Raw genomic sequence first — 18,549 nt, 5'->3', positions numbered from 1 at the left:
ACTGATCAAAAAAGAAAAATGATATTTAATTCTCTACGGTGAATCGAGAAGGAAAAAAAAGAATCCTGTGAATTTAAGACTAGGTGACTATTAAGTTACAGTAGATTTATGCATTGTCAGGTTGCATAACCAAAACTAAAAATGGCACTGGCTTTTTATTCTGAATACCTGAACTAGTAAAGCAATACAGAGGACCAACCATGCATTTTTGATGTTTTGGAAAATTGAGCAATTTAAGCAGTCCAGCATGCAATTATGCTTATCTTCCAGTTTCTGCTCTAATACTGGCAACTAACGCCTTGAAGTATTTAATATTTGAAATCTCAGATTGTCCAAACTATTGGAATGGCACAGAGGTTTTCTCGAAATAATGAAGCAGGGAAATCTAAAGGGTCTGCTCCATTCTTATATTGTGTATTGACATACTTAATGTTTTGTGTTGATTTAATGTTGGGGGAAAAAAAAGCAACTCACCCTCTCCCCCAAAGTGCTTTCATATATATTATCTTTATCTTTAATCCTGACAATGAGAAAAATCCAATTCTATTAGAACAGCTGACCCACTTCTATCAGGCAAATCAAATCTGGAGTTTTCCATAATTTAATTGGAGTGTCGTTTATAAACAAAGATACCCAGAATAGCATAATTTGATCCACCTTTGAGTCATCCTTGACTCCTCACACACACACTGTTGCTGTTCAGTTGTTTTAGTCATGCTAACTCTTCATGTCTCCATTTGGAGTTTTCTTGGCAAAGACACTGGAGAGGTTTGCCATATCCTTTTCCAGCTCATTTTATAGGGGAGGAAACTGAGGCAAACAGGTTTTAGTTTGCCCAAGGTCACAGCTTGTAAATGTCTGAAGCCAGATTTGAACTCAGGAAGACGAATCTTTCTGATTCCAGGCCTGGCCCTCTGTGCAATCTGGTGCCACCCAGCTGCCTCTCACATCACCCCACTCCCCCATTTCTAATCTGTTGCCAAGGGCTATTGTTTTTATCTTCAGTAACCCCTTTGGTATGTGTCCCCTTCTGTTGTCTCACTCTGCCACCACCCTCGTGCAGGTCCTCATCGCCCTGTGTCTGGACTACTACAATAGTGATGGTTGCTCTCTTGGACACAAGTCTCTCCCCACCCAGGCCATCCACTCAGCTCCCAAAGTGGTCATCCTAAGGCACAAGTCTGATCATGTCACCCTGATATTCAACCTATTCCAGTGCTCCTCCAGGATCCCCTCCAGGATAATATATAAAATCCTTTATCTGATATTCAAAGCCCTTCACAACCTGGGCCCTTCCTAGCTTTTCAGTCTTCTTATACTTTATTGAGGTACTCAGGATTCAAGGTACATGGGGTCTCACGAGATGCTCCATCTTCTCCCTTGAGGCATTCTCATTGGTTGATATCCACGCCTGGAATTATCTCCCTCTTCACCTCTGCTTCCTCCAAGTTCGAACCAAAATCCCACCTTTTACAGGAAGCCTTTCTAGTCCCTTTCCTCTGTTGATTATCTTCAATTAATCCTGTATAGAACTTATTTGTACATAATTGTTTGCATGTTGTCTTTCTCATTAGACTGTGAACTCCTTGAGAGCAGGCTTTGTCTTTTGCCTTTCTTTGCATCCTTAGAGCTTAGGACAGTGCTTGGCACATTAATAAATATTTATTGACTTATTGACAACTATAACTGAATGGTCTTGAGACTGTACTCTTCTTTGAGTGCTACCATAAAGTAATTCTTACCAATAGCAGCTAAAAAAAAATCTCCAACAATTATTTAATTGTAAATGGATCCAATATTCTTAAAAATATCCTGGAAACTGATTACTGCTTTATTTACAGATAGAATAAATTCAGATGTAACTGTGGTTTCATTCTCATTTGTGGAGAGGAAAATTGGTGGAAGGAATAGAAACTACGCTAGGAGTCTAAGAAAGTTACATTTTTTAAAAAAAATATAGATTTGAGATATAAAAGAAGACAAAAATGATCTATATTCTGGTAACTAATTCCTTCATCTATATACCTCAAGCTCTGCTTCCTCACTTCTTTTATTATTTCACCTCTATAGAATTCAAGGGGCATATAGGTGGCACAGTGGAAAGAGTGCCCACCTGGATGCAGGAAGACTCATCTTCCTAAGTTCAAATCTGGACTCAGACACTTAAAACTGTGTGACCCTGGGCAAGTCACTTCATCCTGTTTGCCTCAGTTTTCTCATCTATAAACTGAACTGGAGAAGGAAATGGCAAACCACTCCATCATCTTTGCCAAGAAAACCCCAAATGAGGTCAAGAAGAGTCGGACACAACTGAATAACAAATAGAACTCAAATTTCTTTTTTAGGTTTTCCAGATCTGAATATAAATAAACAATATAAACAAACCTTCATTTTGGGGAGGAGGAGAGGTCCTGGTGAAAAACTCCCTCTTCAAATGCAAATCAATACCTCTTTGGTTCATAATCTTAGAGATCTGCCTGGGGCATTGAGAGTTTAATATAATACCAAGCATTTATACAATGCTTTACAATTTGCAAAGCAATTTAAAAATATTATCTCATTTTATCCTTACAACAACCTTGGGAGGTAGGTACTATTATCATTCCCATTTTACAGATGAGGAAACTGAGATAGATGGCGATTGAGTGACTTGCCCAGGATCACAAAAAGCCAGTATGTGGCAAAGACAAAATCTGACTTTGGATCATCCTAACACCAAGACTATCTCTCTATCCACTATGTCATTCTAATTATAGCAATACAGTAATTAAAACTTGCTTGAGACAAGAAAAATAAATTAAAAGAATAAGCATAGGCAAAGAGAAAACAAAATGACTTTTTGCACATGATATATGATGATTTACTTAGAGAACCACAACTAAATGGTTATGAACTCAACTAAAAACCTAACTGAAACAAGGAACACCATCTACAAAACTGCAAAATATAAAATAAATTCACAAAAATCATCACACTTTTGCATATTAGAAACAAAGTACAGCAGGAAGAAATATAAAGAGGAATTTTATTTAAAATAACTACAAATACTATAGAATACACTTCACAATCTACGTACAACAATACTATAGGAACTACATGAATGCAATGAAACACTCTTTACATAAATAAAGACAGATCTAAATAACTGGAGAAATATCAACTGTTAAATGGTAGGCTGAGCCAATATAAAAAATTACAATACTACTTAAATCACATAGGAGTAAATTTGTTTCATTTTTTCAGAGGGAGGAGGGTAGGTAAAAGGGAGAGAATTAGGAGCCAAAAACACAATAAAATTGACTATTAAAAAAAAGTTACTACTTGCTTATACATGTTGCTAATAAGGAATGACTTAAAAAGAATTTTCACAACTAAGAAAGAGATAAGTTTCGCCATCTGATATTTTGTCATTTATATTTGAGATATATATTTCAAAATTAATTTTTGGTTTGGAACTGTATTTCACTGGTGTAGAAAAATCCCAGCAAGCAAAGAATCTCACTATACCAATAAGGATCCTCAATTTTTCTGTAACATCATCTTGGAGAATTGTCTGAGAGACACCCTGAGAAGTTCAATGACTTGTTAAGGTCACACAGCCAGTATATACCCGAGGAAAACCTTGAACAGTTCTTCCTGACTCTGAGGACAATTGTCATACTCTCGATGCTTAGGATACCTCTGCCTCTCCAAAACACATCATGTGACAGTTTTCAATTTCTCCTGGTCCTGTTCATACCTTTAAATAAAAACAAACTTCCTAAAAAAAGAGCAAGGGGGTGGGAGGCAAACAGAGACAAAGGAAAGCAGAATTCTGAACTCTATGAAAATTTTTTCAAGGGATAGGTTTCTTAGGCATAATGTAGGGTAATGGAGATTTTAAATGAACAAAATAACCAAGGCTGCTCCAAAAACAGGTAACTCTTGTTATCCCTACGTCTCCTACACAGGGATGGCTATGTGTCCCTCCCTGTCCTTCTTTCTTGCTCCACTGTTGAGACCTGAATGACCAGCTTGCCCAGGTTATCGATCAGAGGTCTCCTACCCCCCTCCAACAGTAACATGTAGCCAACACTGCATAGAGAACTGAGGCTTGGTCTTGGAGACTTGGGACAATTGTGACACCAGCTGGGTGACCTTAAATTTTTTCATCTGTAAGGTGAGGAGTGCAATTAGAGACCATCTCTAAGGTTCCTTCCAGTTCCAAATCTATATTATACAGGCATTTACTGTATTGTGTATGTACTGTACCTATATTACTTACTATTATATTATTATATATTATCATATTATATATATTATATATAATACATACATAATATATTATTGTATTATATTATTATTAATATATTACTATATTACCTATATTTAGGTACAGTATTTGCCAAATAAACTTTTGTGGCCTAGAAACTTTGAGAAATTAATCATTATTTTATGGTAAAATGTAACTTAGGGGCTACATGTTATGTAATACCTGAGATGAACTCTCTGAAGACAGTTAGGTAAGGAACAGAAGGAAACATAGTTAATAACTTTTCTTTGAGGAAAAAAATCATGTAACTTCAATTTTTTAAAAGAAGATTTCAGTGTTACTTTTTATCTCATGGCATGATTAAGGGGTAGGATGAAAGCAACTGGGTATCAATCTTGTCCCTTCATACCTGCGGATCTCACCAGTTCTCAGTTTTCTCATTTATAAAATGAGAGAGTTGGCCAAGATGGTTTCTAAGGCCTTCGAGCTCTAAACCTATGATCTTATAATTACCACAGACAATTCAGTAACTTTCTCACCTCTCAGACAGAATGTTTACAAACTTTGGATATAGCAAGAATTAACTTTCTAAGCAATAACAGCTAACACTTACACAGCATTTACTAACTATGCCAGGTACTGTGCAAGCATTTCAAAATTATTATGGCATTTGATTCTCACAACAACTCTGGGAGGCAGGTGCTATTTTTATTACCCTCATTTTATAAATGAAGAAACTGAAGCAAACTGAAGGGAAGTGATTTGCCCAGGGTCACACAGCTCATAAGTGTCTGAGGTCAATTTGGACATAGGTCTTTCTGAGTCCAGCCCAGCACTCTATCCACTGCACCAGCTAGCTGCCAATGAACATTTAAGATGCAGGAAAATTTAAGAGCTGGCCTTTTTTTTTTTTTTTTTGGTTGAGGAGGCGTTAATGTAGTATATATCCTGTTCACAAATTATTCAATAGCAATTAAATTTCTATTGAATGGGGCAGCTAGGTGGAGCAGTGGATAGAGTGCTGGGTCTGGATTCAGGAAGACGCATCTTCCTGAGTTCAAATATGGCCTCAGGCACTTACTGGCTGTGTGACCCTGGGCAAATCACTTAACCCTGTTTGCCTCAATTTCCTCACCTGTAAAATAAGCTGGAGAAGAAAATGGCAAAACTCTTGGGTATATAATTTCTGGGAACAGTTCACTAAGCTCTTCAATCTCTCATCCTCAAAGGTGCCTCAGCTGCCTTTATCCTTTTGTTCAGCATGACCAGCCTCTTCTCAGCGATGGTGAACTGAGACCCAGTCTCACTGTAATGGATGTGTAAAAGGAGGCCACACCCAGGTAGTAATGGGTCTCTGCCAGTAGCCAGTCCTGGATCTCTAAGCAATCCTCCTTTGTCTCCCATTTACATACATTCACACACATGTCTCTTGGTGCATGGTGTATACAGAAGATACTTAATAAATGTCTATTGAAGGGGAGGATTTCAACTGATGGAGGGAGTGGCATGAATTTAATGAGAAATGAGTGTGTTGTAAGAAAAAAAAGGGCATCAACAAAACTTTTGAAAATCAAATTAACCACTTTTCAAGAGGATTTAAGGTTCTTACTATTCTACTGTGAATTCTCTTATAAAGAGAGTTATATTTTTAATAATTCTAGATTTACTTAGCCCAAGGACAACTTAGGCAGTAAACAAAAGCTTCTCTAGCAGCCCCAATGTCCAGTTTTCAATATTTCCAAGGGCTTTTCCTGGCAGGAACATGATTATTTGTATAAAATTAATAGACCATCATTCACTTGACTCTTTCATTGCACCATTCAAAGTATCCTTGAATTGAGATCACAGTTCCATTCTTGAATCTAAAGTAGAGATGAAAGTCTTTTGTGTACTTTGCCCCACTTCTTAACCCTTCTCAAGTGAAAAGGAATTTTAGGAGTCAATGATACTTTACACATTCTCTAAAAGTCTGAATATTTAACCAGTCTATTTTTTCTAAAAGTACAAAGACTTTCAATTTATTAGTTCCTGTTCTTGAGTTTTCTGATAAAGTTAGCTTGATAAAGTAAAAATCTTTCTTAATTTTCCCTGGAAACTGAAATAGTTCTTTATGACAGAATCCTATTTTTATGATGCTCCCCAGTGCAGTCTGCCTTCTACTGATATCAAAGAAATTACTGGCATCCTCTAGTACCAGAGAGGTCCCAAAGATTTCCCTATGGGAGGAACAATGAGAATTGTGTTAGAGTCCAATAACTCTCTGGTGTATTGAACCTAGCTAGCTCTTCCTCTACAAGGGTCATCTCTGTTCTAGACATGCCTAGGCCTCCTGTTCAGTACTCTATTATGAGCTGTTGTTTTTTTTCTGGACATTCCTCCCATCCTACAATTCCCCCTGCCACATACAATTTGGTATTTTCTTTTCAGAAATGGCAGTTTCACAACTAATTGACACCTGCCTACAAAGACAGGAAAAAACTAATCAGAACCTCCTGAGCAAAACCCAGCTTCCCCTCCCACCCCCTTAATAAAACACCTGGCTCTCTTCTGTGGTCTTGCAAACCCTGACCAAACTGGGAAGAGTAGCAGGAACCGAACCTAAAATCGGTGCTGATTCCAGAGGGAGCCTTTCATAGGACCACTGAGTCCTCCTCCTCCTCCTTCTCCTCCTCTTAAGCACATGACCCAAAGACCATTTTACCCAGACCCAGATGCCACTCTGCTGGCTAAGACACAGAGGAATCCTAATCCTTCAGAGCTCCAACTGAACCCTTGTCTCTTCAGAGACTGTAATCTACACGTCAACTTGTCACACACGCTATCTCTTCCTTGCTCTCCTCATGGGGGCCTCAGGTTAAGCACATTCCTTGTTGTGATTTAAAATATACTAAAGGCTCACTGCTTTTATCCTCATTAGCCACATTGCTTGTTTAGAAACCTGAGCCCTTAAAAAAGTAGCTTCAAAAGACCAGGACAAATTGGGAGAAATAGTCTAAGAAAAAAGGGAAGGGTGCCATCAGATATTTGTGAGAAAATAGGGAAAAATGAGGAAAAACTACTTCTGGACATGTCAGACAGGAAAGATAAAGAGCAAATGGTCTCAAGAAACTGAATCAGATGTCAAGGTTTAGGAACCATTCCGGTGCATCTTTCCCCCATACCCTTGATAGCTACATTTTTCCCATAGGGCAAACACTTTCCACACTCTAACCTTTACCTCAATCAGAAAATTACAGAATATTTGTTCATTGTAAAACAAAATATTTCTGTCACAAAATAGTTTTAGTAAGTATAGTACCCTTAAGAGCCAGAGGGGAAAAATTAATTCAATAATTACTCATTATGGAAATCTGCATTCCACAGATAGTATCTATTGTTCATTTTATCACTTACCTCTATTATAAAATTGCTAAACCAAATTACCTACAAATTGTTTTACCACTGATGAAGCATGTTACCCACCTCCTAATAGAGAGGGTGAAGGAATCAAGATGCACAATAAGATGCATTTTTGGACATAGTCAATATGAGAATTTACTTTGCTTGACTACACATATTTGTTACAAGGGACTTTCTTCTTTGTTTTTTTGGGGGGAAGAGGTGGGACTGAGAGAAAATAAATGCTTGTTAATTAAAAAATTAGTTCAAAAAATAATAAATATGTAGATTAACAGTAAAACTTACCTTGGAAGAGACTATTCTATTATCTGGGTATTTTTGTGGAATGTATGCTTCAGCACCTGGAGGGGGTTCCTTGTGTCCGACATAGATGGTCCGACTATCAACCCAATTTTCTTCTCCAGCACACTGTAAACAAGAACAGAGATCAACTTAAGATACTCAAAATATAAACACCAAAGGCCAGACAGGCAAGTCCTGTCTCTCATTATAATTTTTATTCCTACCAGTGACCATTAGTGTTCTTTGGTTAAATGGCTCATTGGCAGAAAAAGATCAACCAATTCACTTACATACCTACCCAAAAAGAGGAAGAAGAGAGGAAAATGCAGCTGGTTGAGATGGAACCCTTGGAATCCCTAATATAAGATCTACTTTTGATTATTACCCAGTAATCAAACTGACTTCATCAATAGGACATGAGAAGACACAAATATATCAGTAAGAAGTGAAAACTCCTTTTCACAGTTGACAATTCAGTTTCCCCATTAACTAAAATGGCAGCATTATTTTGCCACATACATCTGAAAGAATCAATTTCTTCTGAAATGGAATGCAATAGCAAAACCTTAAGACTTCCATAAAGAAAACAGAGAGCATTAGCAGGTCTGTAAAATCAGATGATCTCTAAAGCTACTCCCAGTTCTGACATTCTATGAATCTCTGATAAAAGTCTTAAGAGAATAATGGTGAAGCCACTGGCTAAAACTGGTGTAGGAATTAACGTTAGATTTCCACTAACTGTGCTATCTTGTGACTTCCAAGAATAAACTATAAATCACTCTGCTCCTCTCAAAGTTAACCACAACAAAATCAAAAGCCCCAAACTCACAGATTCCCCATTCCAGTAGGATCTGAGTGTCCAATATGGAAGAAGGTAGAAAATGAATTTCAATGAAGAAAACACTGGTAAAAAATAGCTTTTGACCTGTAAAGCACATCTAAAATTGTTATTGTATTAACTCCTAAAAAAGAACCATAATCTATTATCACATACAAAGATATGGTACAAACTAAATTTTGTTGTTGAATTGTGTCTGACTCTGGGGTTTTCTTGGCAAAGATACTAGAGTGGTTTTCCATTTCCTTCTCCAAAGTTTATAAAATAAAAGCATCAACTGTTAAAGTTGAAAGGGACCTTGGAGATCATCTAGTCATAACAAAGTCCATAAGAATATTATAAACAAGGTTATGTATGTTCTGAGAAAGGTAAGGTCATGTGAACTGACTGGACTGGAGGAGGAGATACTGGAGCTGCTGGAGGGCAGGAGAACAACAGGAGCACATGCTACACTTAAGAAACATAAGTAGCAAAGGTGCAGAGGTGAGAAATCTCTCACCTTTGTGTATTCATGGGAGAAGTAGTCTACTTTGACTAGTTTATAGAACTTGATAGGCAGTCTAGGAAGGTAAGTTTGGCTGCAAACCATGGAAGATATCAAACAGGTGGCTAAGAAGTTGGGGTTTTATTCCATAAGCAACAGGGTTTCTCACCAAAGGGTTTTGAAAAAGATTGACATAAATAGATTTATGCATAAGGTAATGACCTTACGGTCAGTCATCTGGCAGTGAGGAGAGAAAGATAGAGAGAGGTTGGAATGGAAGTGGAAAGATCAATATTATATAACCATTTTAAAGCTGCAGAAACTGAGACATAGGAGAATAAGCGTCTTGTCCAAGGTCAAAAAGAAAGTCAATGGTGGGGGACCAGGTCCTCTGAGAACTTCCATATCTATTCTTTCTACTATACCATGTTGTGTTCAAGGCAACACAAACTTCCATTTCTGCTCTTCCAAATTCTAAAAAAATGCATTTTCCTACTTTTCAAGTGTTACTGGCACAAGAAACACAAATACCGAGATACTCTGAAATCTCTTCATCTTCTATGACACATGAAGCTGCCACTCAGCAGGCCTGACCTTCATCTGAATCTAAAGTTTGATGTCCTCCTTTGCCAAAATCTTTAACTATGTCATCATGTCTAAAACTTACTAGTTCCCCATCACTTAAAAAGCCTGCTGCCAAAATTACATAATCCTATAATGTCTTTTCATTACATGTGGCCAAGGAGGATTTAGAGGATTACAAGCTAGATCTGTGTGTTGCAGGTTACATGACCCTAGTATTCTCCAGGAAGTAATGCTTTGTTGACTTTGCAGAAATTATCCAGGTTCCATTACCTATTTTCTTGTATCTGTGCTGTTAGTCTGCAGTGATCAGTACACCATAGGATATGTTACACAAGAAATATTAAATAAGAACATTAATAATGAAATTAGTATTAATCTTCCTGGGGATTATAAAGCTGGACCTTCTTTATACCAACACTTGCTTCATTATCAAGCATAGCAATGTAAAACACTGAAATAAAAGTGGAACTGTAATACAGACATGCTTCCTATCAACAGAAAATCAAACTACATGCTTTCAACACAGGGGCTGCTAGACTGCGCTCAATCAGAACTTCTGCTTCTAAAGTGAGCATTCAAAGAGTCAGTTTTTAATGGTGTGATAGAACTAGCTATACTTGATAGGAGGTTAATGGGTTCACCATTACTATGTCCACTCCTGCCTTTAATACCAAATTACTCCATGAAGCTGTTACTCCACAAGCCGGCTCTGGTAACAGAATCACTTCGACAAACCAGAGAGAATTTCTGTGTGTTTGGATATATTTCATCAGCATGTCTTATGACTTGCTTATTATTAGTCAACTGCATACATGTCTTAACCTCCACTATTAGACTATGAGCTTTTTTGGGGGGGGGGCTAGGCGATGGGGTTAAGTGACTTGCCCAGGGTCACACAGCTAGTAAGTGTTATGTGTCTGAGGCCAGATTTGAATTCAGGTCCTCCTGACTCCAGGGCTGCTGCTCTATCCACTGTGCCACCTAGCTGCCCCCTACCATGTTGTTTTCACAAAGACAAAACTGAAACCATTCCTGACCTCAAAGAGCTTACATTGTCCTGGAAGATTACATGAATTATCAGTGACTATGCTTTAAGAAATTATTATTGCCATATTATGAGTGCTCATCTATATTTCTGATAGCTACTGTATCATGTTCTGCACCACGATATGTATGTGTTTGTGTGTACTTATGTAACCTGTCACATCTCCATTTCTTTGCCTTTGGGGATTCACCAGTCTAATTTCTTGCCTTTGTTGTAATAATATTTACTGAGTGATCGTGATGATTTTCTTAAAGGCTACTGGGAACATCAAAAACATATCTATACACATCAAAGGAAAAACACATCTTGACTTCCTTTTTTTCTTTCTCTGACACGAGGCCAAGCTGATGGTATGATATTCCTCTCCTCATAATCTTGGACAATTTTAAAGAAAATATGATTTTGGTAAAAGGGAATCCACAATGAGAAGGGAAAAAAAATCTCACTAGTTCTTGGAATTTATTTTTGTAATAAATTTTTTCTCATAAGTTTTAAAGAAAGCAGTTAGTTAAATGGCCCCAGTTCTGTGCCTATGATTCTGTTTCCTAGTGGCTGGTCTAGTACGATGCTATCTTGACTAGGTACATGGTTTTTTCCCTATAACTTTATTAGACTTACAGCAAGAGCAATGTCTATCTATAGAAGGACATAGTAAAAATAAATTTTCAAAAGAATAAAATTTGAGGCCAGTTCATCTACTCAAAAGTCCAATAGATTTGTTTGCTATCAAATTCTCTGAATTCAATTCAGTAAAAAATTTTCAAACATTACTACATAGAAGAAATCAATAGAGCAGGTACTATTTCAATTAACATCTATGCAATCACTATTTTTTTTTAAAAGCAATTAGGGTTAAGTGACTTGACCAGGGTCACATAGCTAGTAAGTGTCAAGTGTTTGGTCTGAGGCCAGATTTGAACTCATGTCCTCCTGACTTCAGGGCCGGTGCTCTATCCACTGAGCCACCTAGCTGCCCCTACAAATCACTATTCTAATCTAGAATTTGATCAAAAAACAAATTCTATGTTGAGATGCATTGAGACTTCTAGTAATCAAAAAGGAAAGTGCATGTGATTATGTACAAACTATATATACATGACATAAAAGCTATATATACTGTTCAAGAAGCAATGGGCCTCCTACATCCCCTGAAGTATTATTAGAATACAAAAGGCTGTGATATACATACAGTATTCAATAAGATCACAGTGTATTTAGTATTCCACAAAAGACTACAACAGGAAAGGGCATGGCAGGAAGATGACATATGGGAGCTCTGAAATGCTCTTTTCTACATGCCATATGGGTGCAAATGTGGACAAAAATGATCCTATGAAGGGCGCTTTGAATAAATGACTCCTTTTTTTGGCCAGATATTAGATGTTACACTTCATTTAAGAAATAACACCTGGATATTGGGAAAAGGGTGAAGTAAGTCAGCATGATTTTGAACAATGAGTTCTATTCCTTCTTCTCTATTCTTAATAAATCCATTAAAAGTTACAACCAAAGAGCTATAAAAAGCTATGTATCATGTGTTTCTATTAATAGTTGAAAGCTCAACAGACTGAAACTGAGTTTTGGGGAAACGAGTTAAGATACATTTCAACTTTAGTTCTTCAGCTGTTAGCCACAGGATATGTAATCCAAAAAGTGATTTTTTTCAGCAAGAGAAAAAGAATTATATTTTATTGCAGTAATAACATCACTTAAAACGTCTCTACTTTTTTAAGCTTTTGAGAAATTATTAACTATAAAATAATTTTTTGGTGTGCTCAGATACAGACCAAGGATCATATGATAGTCTCTTTTGTTGTTGTCATTCAGTCTTTTTCAGTCATGTCTGACTCTTCTTGGCCCCATTTGGGGTTTTCCTAGTAAAGATACTGGAGTGGTTTGCCGTTTCCTTCTCTAGTTCATTTTACAGATGAGGAAACTGAGGCAAACAAGGTGAAGTGACTTGCCCAGAGTCACACAGCTAGTAAGTGTCTGAGGCCAGATCTGAACTCAAGAAGACGAGGCTTCCTGACTTCAGGTCCAGCACTCTATCCACTGTGCTGCTACTGCCCTCGATTTTCTCTTTACAGTTATTTAAAATCTGTGCTGCCTCAACCTACATACTAAACAAGCAAGAAAATCCCCCCAGCAAATTAGAAATTAAACCTCTTTAAAAAAAAAAGAGTACTTCAAATCATGGGAAGTCTTAATTTCATAAGAATTACAATCAAAAGGCAAGAGAGAGATGTAAATAGGTTCTAGTATCTTACTAATGATGACTTGTTCACAAGAAGTGGCTGTGTGAATATAAAATCATAACAGGAGGTGGGTCGATCATCTAACGAAAATAAGGGAGAGGAGAGCGCCAGCCCACAGGCTGTATTAGCACTAGCACTGAATGGTTAAAGATGCACAGGGAGGCCTTTCCACAGAATGGGTGGATTGACTGAGAATTCTTTGAAAGACACAGGTAATAGTTACACCAGTTGAGAAAGGGTGGGGTGAGCTATGATACCCAGCATTATACGAGAAGACAGCTATCGATGAGACGAAGGACCTACCAAAAAACACGTATGTGCCAATAAAAGCTATAAAAAGAATAGACCAAATGTAGTCAGTTCCAAAGAATACGTGGCATAGTAAAGCGATTACGTGAAATTTTTATGCTTGGTTCCAAGATATCTACAGAAAGGTAGTGTGTAAAGAACATTAGGAGTTAGGAGATTTGCATTCTAGCCTCACCTACCCAACTATATGCTGTAACTTTAGGCAAATCAACAATCTCTCTGGATCTCTACCTTCTCACCTGTAAAATTCAACTATCAGATGTGACCTTCTGTCTTTCCTATTCTGAAATCTTTGTTCTTCAGCCTATTAATCCAATAGTGTGATTTCCAAATTTCTGACCCTTCTTGAGATACTCTAAATTTCAATTACTGGGGACATTATTTGGGGTCAAACTATCTAAAAAATTTTAAGTTATCATTTAATTTTTTTTAATCACAAAAGAAAGCTCTGAATCCAAAAGGTCAGTATTTTCTTTGGGAAGCTAACAGACACGGAAGTTACGTCTAGATTCTTGAACAATTTCCTACGAACCCTACTAAATCATCAAACAGCACCCAAGGATAATCATGAAGTCTCAGACCAGAGCCTTCTAGAACTCTTTTAACTGGAAGCGTTTTCACTAGAACTCTACTGGGCTTAGCCAGATTGGGGAATGTAGGGCACAATTGTTACCCAAGCAGCTTCACAAATATTCAGGGCAGAGAAAAAATGGTCAAAATTGCGCTTGGGCCCTTCCCCCTTAAAACACTGGGGTATGGCTGAGGTTAGATGAAAAACAATTATAGCAAAAAGACCAGCCAAGTACTCTGATAGGGTACTCTAAAGAGGAGACACTGCAATCAGTGATGGATTCGGCAAGAAGTAGGTGTTAAAAATAAAAATCTCGGCACGTGTGCATTGTGAAAGGAAACTTCTGCCCCTACGTCCAAATAGGGTGTTGAGTACTACCTATGTCATCAACATGAAATTATAAGGGCGAGAAATATTTGACTTATGAGTATACAGATATACAGAAACACATGCACACACAGATGCCGAGAAAGGGTGTTTCTAGTTTAATTCAATGTTCTTTTTCTAACTATATGTGGGGAAAAAAAACTCTACACTAAACATTCGTTATGAATAAACCCAAATATTTAGCCAGCATATGTAAGAAATTTATGTTCAATATGAAAATACATAGGCAGATGGGATACTTTCCAGTAGTGTTTGCAACTAATGAAGTAACTTTTCGGCATCAGCTGTAACCCTAACCTCACTTTATTCTGTTAACTGGAGTTCTTTAATATATAAATGTGTTCAGTTCAGCATACACTTAAATGTAACACTTGGCAATGATCATAGAGCTTAAATAATTAAGCACACACACAAACCAAATTACTCCATGGTCAATAACCCTAAGAAATGAACAGTATGATTATTAAAGTTAAGCATGGAACTAGCTGTTTAATAACTTTAGATAATTAATGAGATGAAAATATAGGCATTCATTCTAATAAGTTTTAAATCTTCTCACTAATTTGTATTCTTTAAGACCTGTTGAGTTAAAAATGTTAGTCTTATTTAACAGCATGGAATTATTTAACTATCTAGAACATCATTTTCATGTTCTCTTTTTGAACATAATGAATAGGTTTTATAGCAAAGGACAGCAAAACCCTCAAAAATAAAAGTGGTTATGCAATTTCTTAATTTTCTGAGATAAGTTTTCCTTTTCCTGAATTACTAAATCGATTTTGTTCACTACCTCACCCTAGGAAAGAATCCACTTCTTGGGGAGCAATGGGATATTCCCTTTTTCCTCTTCCCTACTAATTTGTAAAACTTTGGAGATAATGAGAGCTTTGGTAACTTTGCACAAATTGTCAGCTACCTATCTTTGATGAACTGGGACCTAACAGAAAAACAGCTATTTCTCTTAGTGAATTGGTTTTTCAGCACTTACAGGCACAAAAGCATAGGTTCCCTAGGAATAACTCATGCCAGGTTGATCAAATTTCCTAAAAATTACAGCAGACCAAAAGAGTAATGGCATCCCTCAGGAAGTAGTGAGCTCTTCATCAACACAGACCTTCCTCAAACAAAAAGCTGGATGGCCACATGTCAGGAACACCACAAAGGTTAAGCGTGGTTCAGGGTCAAACTAAATGAAATCTATGACTTGATACCCTCTTCTACTCTAAGATTCTGTGATTTTATGAACTTCCTTCCCATTTTATTTTCCCAGGTCTTCCTCATAATGTGTAGACAATATTGATAAAGAAAAGAACTATCTTTAATTCCATCATCTCCCCCATAAATACAATCTCAAACAGCATATAAATGAGGAAACAAAGGGGCCAGAAGCAGAAAAACAGTGGCAAATCACTATAGCTCTGGGTGACACTGCAGAATATAGCAGTCTGAAAACCAGTATTGGAAGATATGTGCTCCATTTCTTGATTACTGTTGGTTCATGGATTTATTGAGAGAAAAATCAATCTATTTTAGATGTACAGGACTGGTCAAACTGCTGCTTGTAAAGCACACAAATCTTTGTGTCCAAGAAAGTTTGTTTGCTTTCCGGACGTGGGAACTAGGCAACACATGATATTCGTTGAAGAAAGACCATAAGGTGGTATTATACTCTAGAGGCCAGTGCCAACTACAGAAGACATGTTTCCTTCAAATATTACTAAACCCCTATCCATTCAAGTGCTAAGGTACATTCCATTTCAAAAGACACTCAATGTGAAGCTTTCAAGTGTGTGTAAAAGCATTTAGTTAAAAATTAATCCCTACTATTTCCTAGCATCTGAGAACAGGACTTCAACATACCCCCAAAACTATGAATATATGACGAGTTTCTTTAAATAGAACTTGAGATTCCCTATCTGATAATGAAAAAAAAGCATACTCAAACTAGAAATATCACTAGAAGACTGCCTTTGAAATGCTGTGAGTTAGCATTTTGTAAAATGGAACTCAATAGAACACAATACCAACTAATGCTGGTCTTTTTCTTTAGTCGCAATAATGGAGTAGGTGGGCCATGTGATTTTGTCCCTAATTACTAATTAATATGGTACAGAAAACAAGAAAGCAGTGGTACTCATTAGACAACAAAACATACTCCATTACTTTAATGAATTTACTCATCGGGATAATCCAAAGGCAATGGAATGAATATGTTTTGGTTGCCCCTATCTAATATCAATTAGGTAGTGAAAACAACATCATGATATAGTGGAAAGAACTGTGTGCCTGCAATCATAGGCCCAGAGTTCAAATTTTAGCTTTGCTACTTACTGCCTATATGACCTTGAGCAACAGCCTCAAGTCTCATCATCTGTAAAATTCAGGGGTTGCACCAGATAAGGTCCTTTCCAGTTCTACATCTATGTGATCAGTACAATAAAGAAACAGACGAGAATAACAGAAGGAGAGTAGGTTTTCATTTTTTTTAAAAAAACTGAATTTAATTCCATATGCATTTATTCATTACTTCCTACATGCAAAGTATCACATGATTTCAAAGAGTAAAACTGTAAGCAATTATAAAGTGGATTAAAAAAAATCTAATGCTAGGATGGCAAGTATTTACATGCTTCATCAAAAAGCATGAGTAAAACATCTAGTTCTTTTTTCCATGAAGCATAAGGATATTTTCTCCATTAACCACTATTTCCCCACCCCATTCTCTTGAAATAACATACTTATTCTTAATAGAAATGGTAAAGAACATGTGTGATTTTGTACATCTTCTGTCAATGGGAAAACACACACACACACACACACACACACACACACACACACACACACAGAGAACAGTCTTTCAGAAAAGGACATTGCCACACATGGCTTTATCCTAAACTGTCAGGATTGGATTTTCATTTGCGTCATGTACTACTGAAACCCTGCCGATCTGTATTATAAAGATGTTTGCTGTCATTTTGTCACACTAATTGTACAGGTTAAGCTTTTAATATTCACTGTCCCTTCCCAACGTGATGCTGCATTTTGGTATGTTGCCACCAAGTAAATGGTGGCCACATTTTACTCACCTGATTCAAATGACAAAGTTTTGCCTAAAATTTAGACAGGGCTTTTTGAGCAAGTCTCATAGATATGACTAATAAATTTTACTCAAGTTATTTATCAAAAACTTTAGCTGTAAAATTGATGAACTTAAGCATTTTCTTTCAAATATGATATTTTGGAGTGGTTTTGAAGGAAAGAAACACAATGCCAAGGTTCTTATTAACTTTGTTTTCTGCCCCTTCCACCACCCTCTTTAAACTCATACTCTATCCCAGTTTCTGATAACAAGTTTTAGCAGTGTCTTCTCACCCTCCAACCACCCAAGCAACAAGTTGTTGTTCCACTTCGTATGACCATATGAAGCTTTTTTTAAAACAACAACAACAACAACATTCTATAGCAATAGGGCAATGCTCTGGAAAATAAGGGGAGACTTTTAAGAGTCAGAAAAGGTAAGAAATCCCTTCGATAAGGGGTAGAGACATGCAGTTGGGACCATTAAGATAAAAGTCCAGCCACTTGTTGCTTGGGTGGTTTTTTGGTTTTATGAGTTTAATACCACTCACCATTAGCATTGCTATTGTAAACTCTTATTAATACTGTTGTTGTTCAGACATATCCAACTCTTCGTGACACCATTTGGGATTTTCTTCGCAAAGATACATAGTATCTAGTGGCTTGCTGTTTCCTTCTCCAGCTCATTTTACAGATGAGAAAACAGAGGCAAATGGAGTTTAGTGACTTGTCCAAGGTCACACGGCTAGTAAATGGCGGAGGTCAGATTTGAACTCAGGAAGATGAATCTTCTTGACTCTAAGCCCAGTGCTCAATCCATTATGCCACCTAGTTGCCCTATTACTATCTTTACTTAATTGTAAAAACAAAAATGATGTGCAGATTGGCCTACATCACAGGGATGTTCTTTTCTCTAGTCTAGGCACTGTATTAGTCAATTACATAATGAACATTTTGCTGAAGAAACCGGGAATAAACCAGATTTCTATCTTTATCTTTCAAATAATTTTAATTGCTCCAGGTGGGGCTTGCTACTTAACCGTATTACATTGTTAATACTTTTA

The 18,549-nt window shown here is 37.0% G+C and overlaps 1 protein-coding gene across 8 annotated transcripts in view; it reads right to left on the bottom strand.

Moving 5' to 3' along the window:
* Positions 1-18,549, bottom strand: part of LOC114046188 (probable phospholipid-transporting ATPase IH) — a 222,872-nt gene that overhangs the window by 96,221 nt on the left and 108,102 nt on the right. For all 8 annotated transcript variants that reach the window (XR_003569471.1, XM_027866417.1, XM_027866418.1 and 5 more), the window contains exon 2: positions 7,937-8,059. Coding sequence is in view for 7 of the 8 variants with exons in the window: in XM_027866417.1 (XP_027722218.1) it covers positions 7,937-8,059 (123 nt within the window). In the remaining variant the exon portion in view is untranslated. The remainder of the gene's footprint in view (positions 1-7,936; positions 8,060-18,549) is intronic.

Source organism: Vombatus ursinus, unplaced genomic scaffold (genome assembly GCF_900497805.2).
Source record: "Vombatus ursinus unplaced genomic scaffold, bare-nosed wombat genome assembly UNPS02014781.1, whole genome shotgun sequence".
NCBI classification, from domain to species: Eukaryota; Metazoa; Chordata; class Mammalia; order Diprotodontia; family Vombatidae; genus Vombatus; species Vombatus ursinus.
The sequence above is the reverse complement of the archived record's forward strand: the minus strand, read 5'-3'. Positions and strand labels throughout refer to the sequence as shown.